This window comes from Calidris pugnax, unplaced genomic scaffold (assembly GCF_001431845.1).
Source record: "Calidris pugnax isolate Ruff unplaced genomic scaffold, ASM143184v1 scaffold44, whole genome shotgun sequence".
In the NCBI taxonomy this organism is placed as follows: Eukaryota; Metazoa; Chordata; class Aves; order Charadriiformes; family Scolopacidae; genus Calidris; species Calidris pugnax.
The window spans coordinates 44,402,669-44,423,665 of NW_015094506.1; the positions used below are offsets into that span (position 1 = coordinate 44,402,669).

Consider the following 20,997-nt stretch of genomic DNA (forward strand, 5'->3'; position numbering starts at 1 on the left):
TGCTGCCCAGCATTTGGGAACCAGTTTCTCAGAAGGCACCAAGCACCCATTTTTTGGAAACCAGCCAGTGCTGAAATGTCTCAAATTAGGCAACCAAGAGAACAGCTAATTTTGTTGGGTTTTGTTAGTTGTGTTTTTTTCAAGCTGGGAGATACTGATTGAGGAGAGGGAGTAATAAAAGCAGGGTCTTACTGAGCCCACATGAGCAGTGCTTGCTAGCAGAAAGCTAATGGGACTAAAAGAAACACGACTGCTTAAAAAAACTACTTAAAAAAAATAAATCATACCCCTGCTAAGTTATACAAATCCCTTATGAAGTAACGGTGTCAAGGGAACACATGAGGGATCAGGGAACAGGCAATTAGAGTGCAGAGGACTCTTGAAGGTGCAATAGAGGGATGGGATTATTTTTTAACAGATAGCATATGAATTGCAAGTGAAAAAATACAGTAATTCTTTAGCATCCATGCCAGAATACTGGGCCACTCTGAATTTGTTTTTCACCTAATAGTTAATAGTTCTGAAGACCAAAAGGACCATGATACCACTTAGGCAGGCCTCCCATAATCACCCAGGCTTATTTAATCTCAATACTCTTGTACTTGTGTTTATCTAGAAATGCATTTACAAATTTTACACTGAATCATAAACAAGGTCTTATTGCAAAGTATTAAAATATAGAAAAGAGGTACATACCTGGAGCACTTCTCCTGTAATGAAAAAAAGATTAAGAGTGTAGTTAACAAATGTCACACTTTTGCCTACATAAAAATATCATGCTTTGTTCTCTTTCATTTGGCAAGAAGGATGTGTCTCCTTGAGTTCTGGGATTTGCTTTTTTTTGTTTGGTTTCTGGTTTTGCTTTTACTGAAGGCCTGCATCATTTAAGGAAAACAGCCCTGAGCATTGCTCTAACACCTCTCCAAGAAGGGATGATATTTTTTAAAAAAAAAAAGGTCTTATTGATGATAGCATGATGGATTTCTATTATCTCGAACAATACATTTTAAAATATTGTCATCTTGTTCCATCCTTGGAGAAAGGTCAATTTTTTTGATCTGATGTGCTCAGATAATACCTTTTAAAATATCTGAAAGGTTGTAAATGTTTTTTAAAAAATAGAAATTGCTTTTTAATGGGAAAACCTGGCCCTATTAATAAATAATAACAATAGCCAGGCTATATGCTGCTAGATTCATTTGTCATTTTTATCACAAACTGCTAAATTCCTTGCGCACACCATTTGAATTATAATCACAGCCATATATTACCTCTTTACATTTACTATAGTGTCTAAATTTAAGTCCAAATCCTGAGAATACTTACAAAAATCCTTTTTTTTTTTTTTTTTTTTCCCAGTCCATTTATTCCACCCACTGAGCTGAAAAATCCCATTACTCACAGCGTTTGGCAGATGTGTATGTGACCAGCGTTGTGTGCAACCAGCACATCTGCCTTGCCTACAAATCCTGTGCGGATGCGGGCAGCCACCTTTGAATTGTCAGAGAACATAATCCCTTTCCATCTCCCAAATTCAGCCCAACACTGGAGGAGCCAGCGAGGAGCTTTTCAATATTTCTCAGCCAGCTAAAAATGCCAGGGAAGAAAATAAAAATGCAGCAGCTCTGGTTAGATATCTAAAGTGGAGAGTACAGGGGAATTCCCAGGACATGGGGTTAAATTCAGCTGTGCCCACTAGGTGCCTGCAGCCTGGAGGTCCCAGTAGGTACTGGTGTCAAAGCATTTGCTTGACAATCTGCCTTCCAAAGCAGAAGGAAAGGCATGGTGTCCACTGTCCCTAGAGCATCAATTATTGGGGCTGGTGCTTGGGTTCCTACATCAAGAAGCTGAAAGCCCACCTATCTGGTTGTGCCAGCCTCTTGCAACTACTGGGGCTGAGGTCTCAAGAGCAGAACAGATATTTGCTCCAGGGCCATTCAATATATTGAGTCAGGGCACTGAGAAGGCTAAGAAAAGGCCCACAAGGATAAGATGAGAGGTAGTTACCTGTTTTGTCCTTCCTTCAGCGGACAGTGGATCCAGCAGTCGGTGGCTGGGGATCCTGAGACCAGGTCTGAGGCTGAATCCTTGGTTTTGAAGCTTTTTCTCTTTGGCTTTCCTTCCAAATCCTGAGCACTGTGAAGTGATTCCTTCTCAGAGGAGGATCTGAGTGAGTCACTGTAACCAAGAGAAGATAATGCTTGTAATGCACGGCCAGCTCATCCTCAGCAGTGACACCCACTCCCCCACCACTCATCCCAGGTCATTAGTGAGAAATGCTCCCTTCTCTCTGCAGACACAGCTGTTACCAAACTAACTCACTCTGAACAAGTGAGAGGAGAGCCTCCCTGTTGTTTCTGATGCCAACTCACTTCTAGCAAGGGTGCAGAGCAGACACACATCTCCCTTGGCCTTTGCATGGACCTGTGATGTATTGTCACAGCTGGGGACTCAAGCCCAGGGTTTCATCTCACTGGTGCTTGGTCTGGGCTGATGAAGAACCTTCCCATTTCCTCCCCATATTAATCAGTGAGTGCAAGTTATTGTCCTGTTTGGAAACTTTTCCCACTCACTGTCCTTTATTTCCCTTTGGCTGACTCTCCCTCCCCCTTTCTCCCAACCCTTATCTGTCACTTAAAATCCTTCATAAAAAATTTTTTTTTTTTTTTTTTTTTTTTAATCCCAGTCCATTTAAAGAGCTGCTTATCTTTGTTTTGTGAAGTAAAAAGTCAATTTAGAGGCAGAGTGGCTGCAGCTCTCTGAGAAGGCAGCCAGCAGCTCTCTCTGCCACTTCCCACAATGAACCAGAGCTGGTCCCAGGTGCTTCCGTGGCTTTTGCCAAGCACGAGCACTTAAAGGTACCACAAACTTTATGGGCCAGAGCCTTGCAATGAGCTTGGGTAAAGCTCTAGGAAATCTGCAGAAGTTTTGCCAGAACAAAGAATTTGGCACGAGCACCAAGGAAAGGACTCTGGGGTCTGTAGCTGAGAGGGGAGGAATATGCATCCAGTAACTACCTAGATGGGAGCTCCCTTGGTGTGTGAGCCAAACACAAACCAAAAACATTTGTATTTTGGGTGAGCACAGTCAAGCACAGGCTCTGACTACGCCCCACAAGCGTAGCTGCCTTTAGAGGCTGTAATTGTTAATTCCACTGTTACCTTCAGCTAATGCTTTTGTTAAATTGTTAGTAAATCCATGAAATAAAATTCCACAGAGGTTTTTCCTTCATTTCCTATCATTAACACCAAATATCACTGTAGCTGCTAATAGCATTCACTACAGTGAAGGGCATACTGCTATAAGATAACCCAAATTATACATTTCATTGCGGCTGAAAGGCCGGAGTTCCCTCTGTTACTGCCGGGTGCTGCTGGGCACTTCCCCAGCGTGACATCTGGGAGGACTCACAGAGGTGTGCTGCCAGCTTTGCCTGCTGGAGGGCAGTGGCTGCGGACCCACGTTGCCAGCAGGAACCCCAGGTAGCCCAGCAGTCCGAGGAGCAGCAAACTGCCGAGGGTGATGACGAACGGCACGTACCACGCTGACTCAGAGTAGATGTTTTCCCTTTTGGTCACAACAGTGAAGCCGGGCTTTTAAAGCAAGATAGAAAAAGTTCCTCAAGGCTGCGTACTTGCAAGGTTACTGACACCAACCGTACCTTTCACCTGGCTGAACTTCTACACTGAAGCACCTGGCCCAAGCTTGCCCTGGGGCTCTGCAGATGATGGGCAGAGGGAGATAGTGTCTGCTGGAGACAGTGATTCATCCCACGTACCTGACTGTTGAGGCAGCTCAGACAACTGAGGTGGACCACCAGGCTCCTGGGGCAACCAAAGGTAGGTGAAACGGAGCCCACCCACAATGCAAAAAGGAGATCCCAGATCATTTTTCAATGTCTTATATTAAAACAAGCATGCCATGGTGGGGTTTAAAAGCCTCAGGTTGCCTTATAAGCTGCGAGTGCAGTGTTGGAGGGTGAGCAAGTTCAGGGAATACTGCCATTACCGAGATAATGGTTTCTTGTTACCTAAGGCAAAACTGGAATTAGGTCATCTTCATTGCAGTGATCATTGGGCCCCTTTCCTAAGAGGAGTTAAACCCTGAGGAATTGGGTTATTGTATAAAAATAAATGAAACTCCTTTTTTTTTTTTTTTTTCCCTGTGACTTGTTCCAGAAGGAAAAACAACACTTCTTGAGCAGTCACGATCTCCTATCTCCCCAAGTGCCAGGAGACACGTCTCTGAGCTGGCACGTCACTTGGTGGTAGCAACTCATTCATTAAGGTCCCATCACGAAACTAGCCTCACATAGATCACAAATTACTCATTTGCTCTACCTGGGTCATTATACAGTGTGGTACTATTAGTTTTGATCATCTACTGGAGTTTTTATTTATTTTTCTGTAAGACAATTGTAATCACATCGTGTATGAAATTTAGTAGGGTATCTATTTCTTTTCTGTTTAAGGATACCTGTAAAATAAGCTATTTAGTCTTGGAAAAAGAAAAAGGTATCTCCAATCCCTAGAGAAACTCTCAGATAATCTCAAGAGCAACACCACCACTCTATCCTCAGTGGGACTGAAGTCACTAGTGACTTTTTGTGACAGGGCTTCTTTTCTGCACTACCAGCCTTCCAGCACCTGATGCATCAAGCTGCCACACTGAACACGTCAGGAGTAGTGATGGGAGAAGCTGCTGTAATGGAGGTGCTCTTCTGGAAAACAGACTGAGAGTGGAAGGCTGATATCTCTGGGGAGGCAGATTTAACGCTGTGGTATGTGGTCTAGACTGTTTGTATTTGTGGTAAAGCACGGGAAAGAAATACAGAATAAGGTTTGTTATTCAGCTTAACTTTTCATTTCCACATCAAGTAGGGGGAGGAGAAGGCTGTGAGAAAACCATTTATTCCTTCCCAACAGAGCATTAGATAATAACAGGGTTATTAATCAGTCTGCGACTTCAGATTTAAGCATTTTCATAGCAGAGCATCCAGGCTTGCATGTGCTGTTTGCAGGATCCCCTTGGTTCTGCCTCAGTTACCAGTAGCCCCAGCAGATCCAGACCATTTTACAACGAATAGCTCTTTACCCCTTCACCTACGTACTCATGTTTTCATTCTTGCCTGCAAGTGAAAAATGGGTAACACAATCTGCAGACAGGCAGAAAATGGGTGGGCTCTGCCTGATGGAGAGATGGTGAAGGGAGGGATGAAGGTGGTGGCTGGCACACAGATGGGGACAGAGTGGTCTGGACCCTCAGGCTGTGCCCCTTCTGCAGGCAGGAGAAAAGCAAGCTCTCCAAACAGCTTGCACCAGCCAGATGAAAATCAGGTCCAAAATGAAACTGGTGAGCCAGAACTTGCCTGGGATGGCTGTGTGGAGGAGTAGAGTGTATTGCTGGGACGCAGGCCCACAGCTCCACAGCTTGTGCAAGGCCAGATCCCACCCTGGCTGCTGAAAGCTGTGCTGGCTTCCCCAGCTCAGCTATGGACCACCATGTGGGCAGGGAACTCAGGAAAGACCCATCCCACCACTCTGGATTTGCTGTCTGAAACCTGCTGAAAGCTCATCAACATGCTGATGCTGTGCACAACCACTTCAGTGCCTGACAGGCAGCTCAAAGTTTTACACGACGGTGACCTCAGGGATGGGAAAAAAAAACCCTTCTAAGTGATGAGGATTTCTTCTTGTTGTTATTGTTGCCCATTTCAATTTTGGTAGCCACAGATTAATGTGTCCCACCACTAAAGAAGCACATTTGATTGCAAGACAGTTGGCAGAGTGAATAGCTATGAATAAAAAAAAAAGAGGTAGTGCAAAATGCATGAGGTAATTTCAAGGTTCCAAGCAAAGGTTAACCTCTGCTCTTTCCTTATTAATAAAGCTGCCAGAATCTTTAACTTTCCAGTTACGTGGTAATGGCAGTATGCCCGGTACTTTGGCTACTTGCCCTTTTTGTTTTAGAAACTAAAATACAAAACATATGTTATGACTCTGTACCTGAGCCCAATCCTTCATGACACTGAGCACTTTAACCTCCTTTGGCTCCAGTGTAAGAGCACGGGGCTCAGCATTTCCAAGGACTAGACCCACTGTAGGTTTTTGGTTTTCTTTTGCATACATCTACCCTCTTTTCTTCACCCCCATGGAGAGCAGCCCATGAAAGAACCACAGAAGTGGACATAAATTCCAGCGAACTTACTGTTGTGACAACGACAGTAGTTGGGTTTGGGATAACTCTGATGTTTAAAGTCACTGTTCCAGTTTTAACCAGGTGTGTAGCTTTGTCCCTGGCAGACAGTAAATTGTCATCTGTTATATAGACGCGCAGTCTGTAAATCCAGTTTGTATCAAGTCCACTCTCGTAGTCAAACCTCGATGCAAGAATCAGCCGAGATGTGTTGGAGCCAGCACTTGGTGAAAATGTGAAATGATTGTTCACATTGCCTGCAAGCAGTAGCAAAAAACAAAAACAATACACACAATTCCACATTAAAGTAAATGGTTGGAACAAGCAAAAAGATCAGTTTCTGTTGACAACTTGTTATGGATTACTATGCACCTGTGCAGTTAAATATTGGTAAGAACAGCTCCTTGATCTTCCTGATATCATATAAAATCAGATAAAACAATGTAGTCATAAAAGTATTAAAATACGGAATAAGACCCTGTCTGGGGACACAGCTGAGAAGAGGCTGTGGAAACACTTCAGAGGCACGGGACACACAAGAAGTCACCTGAATGACCTGTCCTTACAGCCTGGAGAGCACCCTGAAGCAACAGCATCCAGCCAGGGTGAGGACCCTACGCTGTTGCAGGGCTCATTTCACTACTGGGGTGTCCCCTGGAGTGGCCCCTAGGCCACATGTACACAATCAGTGTCTCCAGAGGCCCCTGCAGCCCCTCTCCATGGCTTCTCCCTCTGCCCAGAGGCAGAGACCTTTGAGCAGGTCCCCCAGAAGAGAGCTAATGACTCAGGAGAAATTAATTGTCTCCAGGGTTTTTTCTGCACTGTGGGGGCACAAAGGAGAGTTCAGTGATGCTGAACCCTCAGGCCCTCATTTTCTGTCCATGTATCTGGAAATCTGCTAGTGGCCTGGGCAAGGTCCAGCTCTCAGGCTCCAAGCAAACCACATGTAGGAGAGATCAGAGACATGAAAAGGATTGAGTTTTGCTCCTGCTGCCACATAGAGCTCTAGAAACTGAAGTGACCTTGAAGACCATGTCTATCAGCCATGGGCTGCCCTCTGGCTCCGAGGCCAACTGCATGGCACAGCTCACATCTGTACTGCCAAACCCCTGGGTCTTCACCCTGGTCAGACCATACAGAGCATCTGTTGGGCAAGGTCCCTGATCCCTCAGCAATGCCCAGGATCTTTTGAGGAACGTACTGCTTGGCACAGACCAAAATCATGTCACCAAATAATGCTTCAGCAGCGTGGTCCAATGCCAGGCCCTGACTTACTGATATAAACACGTATCACATTTATACTGATATAAACATGTCATGAATTTTTGCACTGCTTACAGCTCATGGCTCACACACCATGACTCAGTACCTGCATCAATGAAGTAACGGAAAGACCTGGGATCAGAATCACGATCTTGACATTCAATCCTGAAGCCATTAATATTGGTCCCAACAGCTAAGTTAACTGGGATTTGAAACGAATAGAAATTGGGTGAACAAACTGGTTCTTCATCATTTACTTCCAAAACATTGACAGTTACCTGAAAGAAAACAGCAGTAGCAAGCTGAAGCTCCTCCACTGTGCTAAGCCAGAATTTTATTAACTTCAGAAACTGCTTGACTTTTCCCATTTTGCTCTTTTGATCAACAGCAGCTGAAGAGCAATGAACCTCCCCTCTCACCTAGTTTCTACCAGAAAATATCTGTGATTGTTTGACCTTTGCTTCTTGTTGTGATCAGCACTTACTTGGGAACAGGTTCTTTAACCCAAACCATCTTGGCAAAACCATGGTGGTTTTGAGCTGGTGTGTCTGACTATTTGAATTTCCTGAAGCGTGTCATAGAAAGAATGAGAAACAATAATGGTACCAGATATTCATTAAACTTCCTTTCAAACCTCTCAAATTGCTTCACAGTCATTAGTTAGGCTTCTTAGCATATTTAATAGTAATTCAGAACATGATCCATGGAAGAAAGGAAGACTCCTTATAGCCTGACTGTTCCTTGTGAGACAGAAATGCTGGTAATGGCCTTCTCCAGGGCTGGGAGCACCCCAGGTTGCACCAGATGTGCTTAACATCAGCTGGGGTTAGCTGGCTGAGAAGGTGGTTACCATTCACAGAGCTCTTTCCTCTAATGTCTGTTGGTTTTTAACAGGCAACAGCTAAACTTGCCATTGTTAAAAGGCTCCTGATGCTAAATTTTCCTTAATCATCACCCTGAAATAATACAGGTGATAGAGAGATCAAGTACTTAACATCTCCATAGGTGGTGCTTGGCTGGAATAGAAAGCAGACCTTACATGTATTCCTTCCAACAGATGTGCAAAAATCAAATATAAGGCAGTCATGAGGGAGAAGATGTGAAAAGGAGTAAAAAGGAGTCCGTATGTGAAGGACACTGAGATTCTTTGAAAGAAGTGACTATAAAATACTTTTGTAGATATACCACCTATATTTGGGCTTTTTTCTAAATAAAATAGGCCTGAGCAGCAAACTCAAGCACAACCCTACTGTTTAATGTTATGGTCCCTGGCATGCTCTTGGCTAATGTCAGATAGCACTGTTGGGGACAAAGCTAGATTACGGTCAGGGGAAGGCATGTGCAAAGGTCCATCCCCAGTAGGCCATGTGGACACAGCTGTATTGCATGGACCTTTTGACATCCCAAGAAGCTGCCCAAGCCCTCATCCCATCCCCAAGATACGCAGCACATCCCCTCTGTCCTACCCCATGAGAATACAATTCTGATGGGCTGCAACATGATTCTTACATTACTTTGGGCACTTTGCAGCGAAAAAGCACCACATACAAAATCAAAAGTATGTTTGAGGGCCAAGGGGCACTACACAAGGTCCAAAAAGGATTTGGCTAAAATTAGGTTGTGCTACCTAGCCTCAAGACACTTTCCTTTTTCTATTTTCCAGTATATAAGTAGCAGTAAGGAATATCTTAAATTGTCTGGGGCACACAAAACTATATCACTACCCAGGTAAACTAAGAAAGAAAGACCGAGAAACAAAACCCACAGAGTTAAAAGGATAAAAATATTACTTGAATCCTTCTTGTAAGAAATAAAGCAAGACTGAGTGAACACCACCTCTTTCATCTGACTTAATATATAACTTTGTGCAAGGATGGGCTTGCCTTTTACAGACCGAAGTGCTTTGCTCAATGTCTTACCATTCCTGTCAGGAAGAAGAGAGAAAAATGTGAAGGGGAGAAGTAGAGGGGATTTACTCACAGATGCTGTTGCAGTCTTCTCTTGGTCTGAGGCCTGTACTGTGAAAATGTGTTTCTGAGTTGTTTCATAGTCTAATCTAGCTAAAATCTTCACATCTCCTTTAGTTGGGCTGATCCAGAAAATATTTGTGTAATCCCTGGTGCCTCCTCCAGCTACAATGGAATAAGTGATGACACTGGGTGGCCAGTCGTCGTCTCTGGCATTCACTGTTCCAATGATGGATCCAACTGAGAGACAGAAAGTCCATATTTCATTAACATTTTAAGGAAAAGGAAGTACAGAGCAAACAAACAAAATGCAACTGGATGAGGCCCCGAGCAACCTGATCTAGCTTTGAAACTAACATCACTTTGAGCACAAGTTGGACGTGACACCTTCAGAGGTCCCTTACACCTTCAATTTTTCTAGGAAGTTCAGAATGAGGGTCAAGATTTATCCAGCATGTATCTAACATACCTGTCAATTTTTATTTAGCCAAGAGAGCAAAGCCAGTAAGTGAGGTCCTGGGGAAGAAGGACCATGTTTGGTACATCAGGTCACATGAGGAAGAGGCTGAAGCTAGGGAAGATGCCATTCCCGTGCCAACTCCTCTGCGTACGCGTACCGAGCAGCACAGCACAGAGCTGGCTGGCAGTCAAACCCAGCACACAAGGATTACCAAGGAGACAAGATGCCGTGGCACTGCTCTGCAAATTCATGAGACACAGGACTCACCAGAGGACAGGAATGGTGCTGAGGTAGGAGTAACATGTGAACAGTTTCAACAAATTCAGTTTTAAGGCCACATTTGTAGCCACTGGTCCTGGGCTATTGCAGGAATGGGAAGGACCCTGGCTCTGGGCATGAGGAGATGCTCTGGCTGCCGTCTCTCTGAGTGAAGTCTCCCCATCCGAGCACTCCCATCCCACCCCATCTCCAGGGCATCCACTGCACCTGAGGTGAGCTGGGTGTAAGGGGACAGTGGGGTGTCCATCCTGCACCATGCCTGGGTCAAGGGAGTCCTCACTCATCTCTGTCAGTCTATAGTGGTTTCTTTGCACTGTCACGGTCCCTCCAAAAGGCTAATTTAACAAGAGCAGAAAGACGGCCTAAAACAAGACATCTGAGTTCAATTCCTGGCTCTGTCACAGGCTTCTTGTGCAATCACTGAATTTTTCTATGTCTCAGTTTCCATCTGTACAATTGGAGTTGTTGCCAGCTTTGTCTATTTAAGGGTAGTAGGTGGTTGTATGGTGAGACCCTGGTTGAACTGGAACTTTGAGCCATTCTTCTCATTCAAATATATGAAAATACATTTGGAGCAAAAAGGTACTTACCAACATGACAACATTATTTCTATCATGTAGGTGCTACTTACTCTACCTTTAGTAATTTCTGGAACATTAAATTCATATGATAAATCACTGAAGACTGGAAAAAATTCATTCACTGGCTTTATCCTGATGTAAATGTAGATGATATCTGGAAATATAACAGAAGATTAAATCATAGTTAAGTATGGCTGTGAAATTTTCTCATGCATATATTCAAAATACATATGGTATTCCTCTCCTCATGCTGTTGCAGCACATGAAAATATCAAAAGAAGTGTAAAAGGGATACTTGCTTGTGTAGTGAGGACTGGCAATATCTTGCACTCTGACAGTCAAAGAATAAACTTCAACTCCTGGATTAGCCGGGTTTTCTAAATCAACACTTTCAGTCACCTAAATTAAAAAGAAACACAGTTGTATTTATACTTCCTTACATAAACTCACAATACACATGGTGGCAATTACTTTTTTCAGCATTCACTAAGTGTGGTCTCCCCCTTGGACACATAGAATTGTCCTGAAGGAGAAATATAGGCTATTAATCAACTACAGGATAGAATTCTAGGCTTTTTCTGCATGTCCACACTTTGGTGTCTCTTGGAAATTCAAGACTCTTTCCTTCTGCCAACAAAATTTCTTCCCTTTAAGTGCAGGAAGTTTTATCATTTGGATCATGAGGTCTTGGCCTTTTACCTGGTTAATTCAAAGCTCATGTAATGAGTTGGCTATTTACTCTGCCCTTTGTTGGCTCAACAAGAATCTGCTGTTGCTAAATAGTAGTAGTTACTCATTGAGCTCATGCCTGCAGACATGTATTAAAGGCATCAGGTTCAGCTGTGAGTGTTTATCCAGGAACCAAGTTGTTACTAAACAGTGGCTCACGCAGACTTAAATCCTTATCTCCTGGACTCTCTGTCTTTCTGTAGGAGACTCGTAAACTTTGGGGCAGTAGGACTAAAGCACAGCCATCTGTTGATTGTCTACCAGGAAATTCCTGGAGGATCAAGACACTTCAGATAGCCTGTTTCATTATACATACAGGTGATCAAAGGGCTGACAACAATTGTGTCCTGTGCAGCAATGAAAATCCTTTTTATGTTGGCAGATGAAGCAACTAAGGGCAGTGCTCACTGACGTGTATACCTCAGATCAAAAATTAAAGTATTCCATACAAAATCATTTTACTCCTTTTGTAGCACTCTTGTCATTTAGACAGCATGTCTATTTTTGTTATGTTTCCCTTTTTCTGAAGTTATTCACAGTTCTTTTTAAAGCAACGGAACAACCACCATTGCATGTGTCCAGCAACCGGTGGGGGTTCTGGCCAATGCAAATCTGTCTGCAGCTATCAACATAAGGAACCCATGTTTTGACATGCAAAATCACACAAGTGCAAATCCCACCACACTTTTGTGAAAATTTACCACTCAAAGTGGTTTTACAATTCTGACCAATGGAGCTGGGAAATAGTTACTGAGTGTGGGATTTCTAAAGTATTACAAATCTTCATGCTGAATAGCAAAGATCTTCCACAGTCTGTCATGAAAAAATGGGTATGAAATGACATCACATTTCCGTATTTATCCATATCAAAGTTGATGCTTCACACTCCCTAGAAAAGGATTATTTTTTTCAATCATATCTAACACATTTATTTAAAACTGGAGAAAGCAGTTCTCTGTTCACCAAATTCTGTAGGATCCATAGAAAGCATCAACCAAAGGGTAGTTCGCATCCAGCCAAAACACTTATTCTCCACATCATACCCACTGTGACATGAATTATAGTAATTCTTTTTTTTCTTTTACAGACAGTGAATTCAAAGAACCTATCATATTTCACAAACATGACTTCTGAAATGGGACAATCTAACATTAAGCCACAAATGACTGACCAAAAGTCTTCCAGACACAGGGGACTCCAAAGCGAAGTTATTGCTTCCAAAACCAGATAATCCAGTGAACCTAAATTGATTGTTTGATGGATCAACATCATTATCTGTACAGTAATTTCTGAGATCAAGAAGAAATGTCCCAGCAGTCGTATTTTCATTTGCCTCTCTCCTGTTTAAAACAAACACATATCCCATCAGGGCAACTTATATTTTTCCTCTTGAACTCTTCATATATTTCATGCCAAAACATTGACTTCCATTTATTTTGTAAGTGAAATCATACATCTAAATAGGCACCAGCTGATGAAGCAACCCAGAATGTGATCCATATGCTTTGGTGGACAACAGCCCTGTACTGTGGGCAGGACATAAACATTTAACCAGATCCAAACCATAAACCTTGAACTCGGCTAAACTTCAGAAGCTGCCACAAGGTCTTAATGTTCAAGATTAGTTCAATTAGTAATTAGTATTTCAGAACATCTTTAAAACACTTCTTTCTTCAGTATGTTATAGTGTTCTCCTGATGAGAAGCTAGTTCTTTTCTCCTTCACTAATAGCTGGATCATTCTGCTGTTTTGTGAAACAAGGATTTCTGACCCTGCTGTTGACAGTGAGAGTCCCTGTGATGCACATGATGGAATTGAGGGCAGAGGGTGCCAATTTCTTTTTTTTTTTTAGTCAAGGCAATTAAATACAAAAAAATGAAGAACCAACTGAAATACCATTAAGCCCTTGTTCCCTTGTGCAATCCCTATAAAGCTAGTTCTTTATTTGATCACATTTTTTCCCTGAAGATTTTTGTCTCCTTCAGATCAAAATTTAAGTTCACTAGATAGCAAGAGGCTATTGTGTTATTGTCATGGATGTTGTAACTAAGCAGCACTCTGAAGAATTGGATTATCTTCCTGCCAGTATGTAAAATCATGTGATTTAAATACAAGGCATTTCTATTAGGCAGTAAGGAAGCAATCTAGTCAGGTATCTACTAACTGGGAATTCCTCATTGCACAGGTTCTTGGCCTGAGATGCTGGATTTTAATCTGCAGGATTGTCAAATTACAACAAGTGCACCTGAAGTGCACTATGCAATGTGGTATGTCCTGAAAGATCAGAGCCCAGGCACATCAAAACAAAGATTTCAGATGGGCAATTGTAGGTTCAGTCTTTCTATGACACACTTCATCTGTAAAATTGAGTTAATTTTATGTCGTCATCTGCAAACATAAACTATCTGATTGTAGCAATGGTCTCAGTGTGCTCATAGCCATAGCAAAGTCCATGACTAAATCACTATGCACAGAGGACACCTATAACAGGCGGTGATCTGGGTTCTGAGGACCTTACAGATTGCATTAGACAAAAACTATGCAGATCACCAGGGAGAGATTTAGAAGAGAAGATCAGGCAGTTTAAAATAAAACTCCAGAACTGACTGGCAAGCTTTCCCTGGTAAATGATTCCCCACAGCTTAGCATAAAGCAAGAAAGGAGGAGCCTGCATCTGTACAGTGATCTGTATGAGAAAAGCAGCTCTATAATACATGGCAACTCTGTGGTAACTCTAGAAACATAGGCTTTAGGTATGTGAAAGAAAGATAAATAAAGTATCTGATCATATACAGATATTTTTAGTTCAAATCTCCAGTTTGAACATGTCAGGAAATTGAATTTTGTGCCCTTAGACATTTACAGTGAACACTAACCTTTAAAGGCTTAGAGATAAATGTCTATTTGAACCTCTAGCTGTAGGTCTGGGGACCCTAACTGATGAGTCCTAGAGTGCATGCTGGTCTGGGGCAATCAGGCAGCACTAAGGCAATGAAGGGCCTCAATACCTGAAGACTGAAGTATTGCATTCTGGTGGGTTGTCATTGATATCCTCAATAATGATTGTGATCTCCATTTCGCTGTAGTGACCACCGCTGGGACTGTCCTCCACCCGGACTATCACTGAAACGTTAGGATGGAGCCGCAGTGGGTGTGATTCTCGGTCGATTCTCCCAGTCACCTGCAGCACTCCAGTGGCTGGGTGGAAAGCAGCCAGAAGTTACATGCTCACCGTGGAGGGAAGTAACAAATACTCATTGAGCATATGCAAGAGGACAGGGTATCTCAGCAGACAGGTAGCAGAATAAAAAGTATGCTCTGCTGTGCAAATCATGGCTGGTTTACTTATTTCATAAAATGATATCAAATGGCTTTGAAGGTTCTACGTAAGACTTTAATGGATAGATAACCATGGCTCAAAAATACGCCGTACATGGCCTCAGCAAAGGGCTTGGAAAGCAGTTAGATTTCCCTTATGTTCTCAAAGAGCTAGTGCAAGTCAGAGTAGAGGGCACTCACAGGGAGCATCAAGGACAATAAGCTGCTAATGCCTGTGCTGTCCTTGCTCTCTATCTGGTGAGGCCACTTCACTTCCTACTGTAATCATTCAAGCATCCTTCAGCACCTCTAAATCTACACGCACATCAACAGAGCTGCTCTTAGCTGTGACAGATTGTGCCAAATTCTCTGGTCAGCCATTCACTTAATTTTTATTTTATTTTTTTTTCACTTCTGTTAGCCTCTGTTCAAAAAGAAAAGGTTTTTACGACACAGCACAATACTATTCCCAGAGCACAAAGGAGGTAAAGGAACTGTCCATATATCCTCTGCCTCCTGGAGTGTAATTGAGGGTTAGGGTGGAAATACCTGGCCAAAGGGCATAGGGAATCCAAAGCATTTAAGGATCATCCTGATCCCCCACAGTACTGTGTTGTGTGGCATCTCTAACAGTTGAGATAAGCAGTTCTAAAGCAATAGCAAATGCAGTCACTGAATGCCAGCCCTGGAGCTAAAACCTCAGGGCAGTGGTGTGCAAACCTCAGAGAGCAGGAGAAGATAGGACGAGGATGAGAAACAGGACTCCTTTGGATGGCCTTGCCTGAGGAGAGTCATGAATCAAGCAACGAAGCTGAAGCGCAGATTTGCTGTGCACCTCAATGCCAGAGCAGATTTCAGGCAGGAGAGAAGACATTACAGCCTAACTATGTGCAGCTGGTTCAAGAGCCCCAGACGGGTCAGGGCAGTCCTCAGAGATTAAAAAGAAGGCAGCTAATCCTCACTCTCTAGCTGTAAGTCAGTATTTGTCAAGAAGTCACCTTTGGTCTACTTTTTTCAAGATATCTTACTGAATCTTGGTCATCTGATCAAAGAATTTCACCCTAATAATATACCGAGCATTTTCTATTTCTAGGGGTAGCCACAGAATAATGTAAGTCAATTTAAAACATTTTCTCCCAAGTAGCCACTCTATTTTTCTGGGGATCAGAAGGCACGTTTTTGTTTGTCTTACAAGGATTTATGGAGAAATATCTGTCAGAAGACTGGATGCTGTAGAAAAGTCTGCTGGGAGAGTCTTCATCATCAGGATCTTTAGCTGTTATGTTAGCAACAACAGTGCCCAGCCTTTGCTCCTCTGGAATCCTGTAGATTCTTTGTTCTCTACAAGATAAAACAAAATTCAGCAAAGCGTACATCTGTGTTTGCAAGGGAAGCTGATTATAGACTTAGCTGAGCAGCCAATTGTAGCAGCAGAGGCATGGCCACGCTGGGGTCAGAGATGGCTGTTTGCACGTCGAGGTAAATGTCCCTGTCGCTGGTTCTGCCAGCTGGACGTGTAGCAATAGCTGAAGTGGTATGTGGTCATAAGGCAGGACATAGCCACACAAACGAGTGTCTCCTTCCCCTGCAACTTTTTCACAGTAAAAACTATTTGACTTTCACAGAGTCATGGAAGCTGAAGATGGAAGGGGCTGTTAAGTCATGCGGTCCATCTCCCTGCAGAGCCACCAGCTTGTAAAACCACTCGCTTTAATTCCTTCAGTTTGTGAGAGAAAAACAAAAATAGAAGCAGTAATGTAATTAATTGTCTTTTGGAATGAATGCTAGAGGTTTTTGAGGCACAACGGTATTGCTAAAAAGCTGAATTGCCCCTGCAGTAGCTGGAGGGAAGAGCACTCTTGTGGGTGCCCACCAAATGAACATGCTCCAATCTCCCAGCAACATTTGTCTGTCCAATTCATTTTACACAGTGAAAAAGGTTCCTTACTGCTGCTCTTTGGTATACCAGTCAGTGCTCCCAAACTTCCCATTAATTTAGTGAATTTTATAGCTCAGATACAGTATGGCCAGCAGTTGAGCAGGATTGCTTATAATGGTTGCAGTTGCATGAACACATGGGTACTCAGGTATACAATGACACTTGAACCACATGCAAAAACAGGCATGGATAAGCACACAAAAATTGTGCAAGGAATTTATAAAGGCTGATTTATACTACTGAAACACACACAAATATCTCCTGCTTCTAGATATCAAAGGGAGTTGAAGGTGCTCAAGAGTTCAGAAAAGCATTAGGAGTATGTTTCAAGACTGAATCGTTTTTGCACATTTTAAACGTCCTGTGTCACCACTTAGCTAATTGACAAGTCTATAGTTCCCAGTACAGGAAAACATGAGCCCTTTGCTGTCCTCTGAAAATCACTGTCATGGGGCACTTAGCAATTTGAGTAGAGAACTGCAGAGCCAGAACAGAAGATTCCATGCGTCCAGGTCTCCGCTTGCAATTTTAAGAATGGTTAAGAAGACACAGTATCTGTGACTGTTTTGTCATCTCGTGTGGAAAGAGGAAAGCACACAGGAGAGAAATCACATAGGGTTTTCCCAGCAAAAGCACCTAACTGCCAGCCAGAAGTAAACAAGCAGGTTGTGAAGGCTGCAGAGCCAGGGTATTTATTAAGTTTCTATCTCACTCTTGGCATTGGATCTCTTCCTTCCTTGTTCTCCTGTTGTTTCCAGAGTCACTTAGAAACAAAACAAATAGCAATAGATCTCCTTCACTGCTACCAAAAATGCCGCCCTAAAATGCTTCTCTGATCACTGAGGAGCATGGGAGGGACAGCTCTGGTTTTGGCTTGAAGCAGGGAACTCCCTATGCCCATGGGGACCACAACTACGACCTCTCTGTGGACAGCAAACTCCCGACAGCTCCACCTTGATAGCCCTGCTGGCCCTCCTGCAGCCTGCATGGGCTGTTGTCCTGTCCCCACCAGCTGTCTTGGGAAGAAGCAGGACATTATCCAGCATATCCCCATAGCACCAAGTACAGCTGGGGAGGAGCTGGGGGCCACTTCCCACGCAGCTACGTCTGGGCTGTGTCCTGTTGTCCATCTGTCTGCCACCTGCCAGTGGATTTTTACAGGACGGTTCAAGCAGACCTTTTAGACACCACACTGTAATTGTGAAGGAAGCATATGTTTGTTTTCTTGTCTTCTCCTTTGTTTTCCTGACTCCACAAGTTTTCCATTGATTTTAACAGCCAGAATTTCAAAAGGCTGAATGCCAATGCAGTGTTGTGAACACCAGAACCAGATGTGCTTGCATATACTATGGGAACAATTAAAAAGACCCTTTGAAACTCGGTTCTTGACAGCTTTGATCGGGAGAAAATAAAGAAGATTTGCTAACTCGTCAAATTTCCCAGCTCCCATCCCAGCACTAATTATTATAGTGTCAGAACGTACTTAGCCCCAGCATGCAGCTCACATTTTAGCAGGGGAAGGGCCATACATGTGCATACTGAGGACAGATCATGAAGAATAATTTAATCTGAAGTTCATTACAAACTGAGCAGCATTTTTGGTCTGTAGTGTCAATCTAAAAGGGAGAAGTTTCAAACAAATACCAGGCTTTATTTGTGCCATATGAGAACTGAGTCTTAGACCATAGGTGTTATGGATGCTCATGTCACTGCAGCTTTCACTAACTCAAACAAGTAGATAAATAATGAAAAGAGCTCCTTTAGCATTCCAGACATAAGGATAAATAAACATAAATGGTAACATTTGGAGGAAATGATCAGTCTAGAACACAATGTGCAAATGTTGGCACTGGGAAGAGGATTCCTCCAGCTTGTTGCAGTACAGTAACATGGAGTGAGCTGTTAACCTTATTGATTATTGCAGACATGATTTTCAAGTATTAAATAAGTAGCAACAAAAAATCCATGTTTTTCTAACATTTCATTCTTCTGTTTCTTCAGATTTTCCACCCCTTTACCCAGCAAGGTCCAGATCCTTGCCTCGGCCCAGGAGCCGTGCATTGCTCTGTATCCACAAAGCACCCAGAAGATTGCTCCAAACAAGCGGCTGGAAACCTCTGGGCATGGCCCAGGTGCTACACTGTCTTCTCCTTTGCAGAGATGGCAGGAGAGCAGCCACCATAAATATTCTCAGCAGGGACCTGGTGGAGCCTCAGGATCAGGAGACATAAAGAGAGTGACTTGAATCCAACCAGTGGCTTATGCAAGTGACAAAGATAAATCAACAACAGAATCAGATCGACTGCAGAAATTGCCAAGCTCCTGCTTCAGAAACAATCATCCATCATGCTTTCTACTGCAAAACAGCCTGCTGGTGGCACATGTATATTTTTTCCCGTTTTTCCAAATTTTCAACAATATTCCTGATTCCAACCAAAACTCCATTAATCTTCAAAAGCTACTTCTGACCTGTGTGTTATGACACAGTTTCCTGCTTATGACACAGTAAGGGATGGAAATGTTTCAGATATCACCGGGATCGTTTACAAGGGTAAGTGTCTGGGAAGAAGAGGAAGACAGACCTTTTTATGTCTAGACATTTCCACATGAATAAACATCATTATGGTGAAATGCACATCTGCATGAAGGGTAAAGTCTATATGATTGTGTTCACACAGGGTAAAATTCATCTCCCTGTCTGAACTTGTCCAAAGGTCTTTGCATAGATTTAACCTCTCTAGACACTAACAAGCTTGTTTGGCTGCTCTTAACATGAAGGCATAGCCTGGAAAACTTGAAACTATTAAGAATATGAATAAGAATAAAAGAGGGAAATGAGGTCAAAACTTTCCAGTAAAAGAACAGGAATCACAACAAAATGAAAATACTGTTTTCAGTAGTATTTTGTTGTTATATTTGCTTGCCCTTATGTTACACCCTCCCGTTGGTGCTCAAGCAGTAAAGCTGGGAAAACATCTACATTTTGAGAACAACGGAAGTTTTTCACTTACGTGGTAAAGTAAGGTCTTTCATCATTGATGTTAATTATATTTACATTCACTGTTCTAGTTGAGTTGAGACCATCTGGGTCTGTTACTGTTATATTTAAAAAGTAACTATTAAATGAGAAAACAAAACAAGAATAATTCTTGGTTATGTAGGAAAACATTTCTCTGCCTACTGTAAGATAACAGACCATGTAAATAAAATACATTCTCACCAATGTGGATCTTTCTCGTAATCAAATACTTTTGTGGAAAAAATGGCTCCACTTTCCAAGATGAAGAATGGCACTGATTTAGGGAGCAGCGAATACTGAAATGAAGAGAGCAAGGAATTAGTCTTTGTATCTTTAAACATCCCTCCATTCATTCCTTGCCTTGTAGAACGGGCGAAGTTATAGTACAGCATTTGCCCCAAACTCTGTGTAGTGAAACATACAGACGCCAGCACAAGCCCTGATCATCTGAGCTGCAGCAGCTCAAACTTGGTCATACATGCCTTGCTTGGCAGCCAGTGGAGAGGCACAGACACTGAACAACGTTAAAGCTCGCATTATTCTCCATCTCTGTGAACTCCAGGTCTGCAATGAGAATTTAACGTAGAGGCCAGCCAGCAGAGCCACAGCACAGCAGGCAAAAAACAGCTTTGTGGTGGTAGCAGAGTACACGCACAAAGGACAAGAAGGGTTAAGGCTGGACTTGGGGGCATAAGAGCTGTGGAGGAGGCAATGAAGTTTGATGGCCCAGATGATGGTAGAAGGCAAGGAGGGGAGAGTGGGCTTTCATGGAGTACAGGAGGGTATGAGGCTGAAGGGTGTTCACGACAGCCCTGAGTAACATGCTCTGACAAGCTCTGGGTGGTCCTGCTTTAGCAGGGGAGTTGGACTAGATGATGTCTATGGTCCCTTCCAACTCTAAAAATTCAATGAAATTCAGTGTTAAGGTGGCTACTGAGCGGTGGCACGTGGCAGCAGCCCCTTTGTGCCCTGCGCAACACAAAGGGGTAACACAGCAGTGCACAGGTGTGGGAGGGAGCTGAGAACCATGACACCCTTCACAAGAAGGAGAAAGGCAGCACCCTGGTCCCCAGGGCTACGTGGTAGCTACCACACACACCATGTCCTCCCTGCTATTAACCATGTGCCCCTGCCAGGCCACCACCAGTAAGCCCTTAAGGACATTTCCTTTGCTGGTGCTAATAATACCCATAAAGTCTGAAGTATGGAACATCAGAGGGCCGTGCACCACACAAGCAATCTGTGAA

The 20,997-nt window shown here is 43.1% G+C and overlaps 1 protein-coding gene across 1 annotated transcript in view; it reads right to left on the reverse strand.

Annotated features, from left to right (window-relative positions):
- Positions 1–20,997, reverse strand: part of CDHR3 (cadherin related family member 3) — a 38,720-nt gene that overhangs the window by 4,518 nt on the left and 13,205 nt on the right. The window contains exons 5-17 of the mRNA XM_014963368.1: positions 19,952–20,046; positions 19,743–19,847; positions 18,658–18,796; positions 15,985–16,186; positions 14,483–14,672; positions 12,646–12,814; positions 11,045–11,144; positions 10,801–10,899; positions 9,439–9,665; positions 7,565–7,736; positions 6,208–6,452; positions 3,412–3,593; positions 697–710 (exon numbers count right to left, since the gene is read on the reverse strand). Coding sequence (XP_014818854.1) covers positions 697–710; positions 3,412–3,593; positions 6,208–6,452; positions 7,565–7,736; positions 9,439–9,665; positions 10,801–10,899; positions 11,045–11,144; positions 12,646–12,814; positions 14,483–14,672; positions 15,985–16,186; positions 18,658–18,796; positions 19,743–19,847; positions 19,952–20,046 — 1,939 coding nt within the window. The remainder of the gene's footprint in view (positions 1–696; positions 711–3,411; positions 3,594–6,207; positions 6,453–7,564; positions 7,737–9,438; positions 9,666–10,800; positions 10,900–11,044; positions 11,145–12,645; positions 12,815–14,482; positions 14,673–15,984; positions 16,187–18,657; positions 18,797–19,742; positions 19,848–19,951; positions 20,047–20,997) is intronic.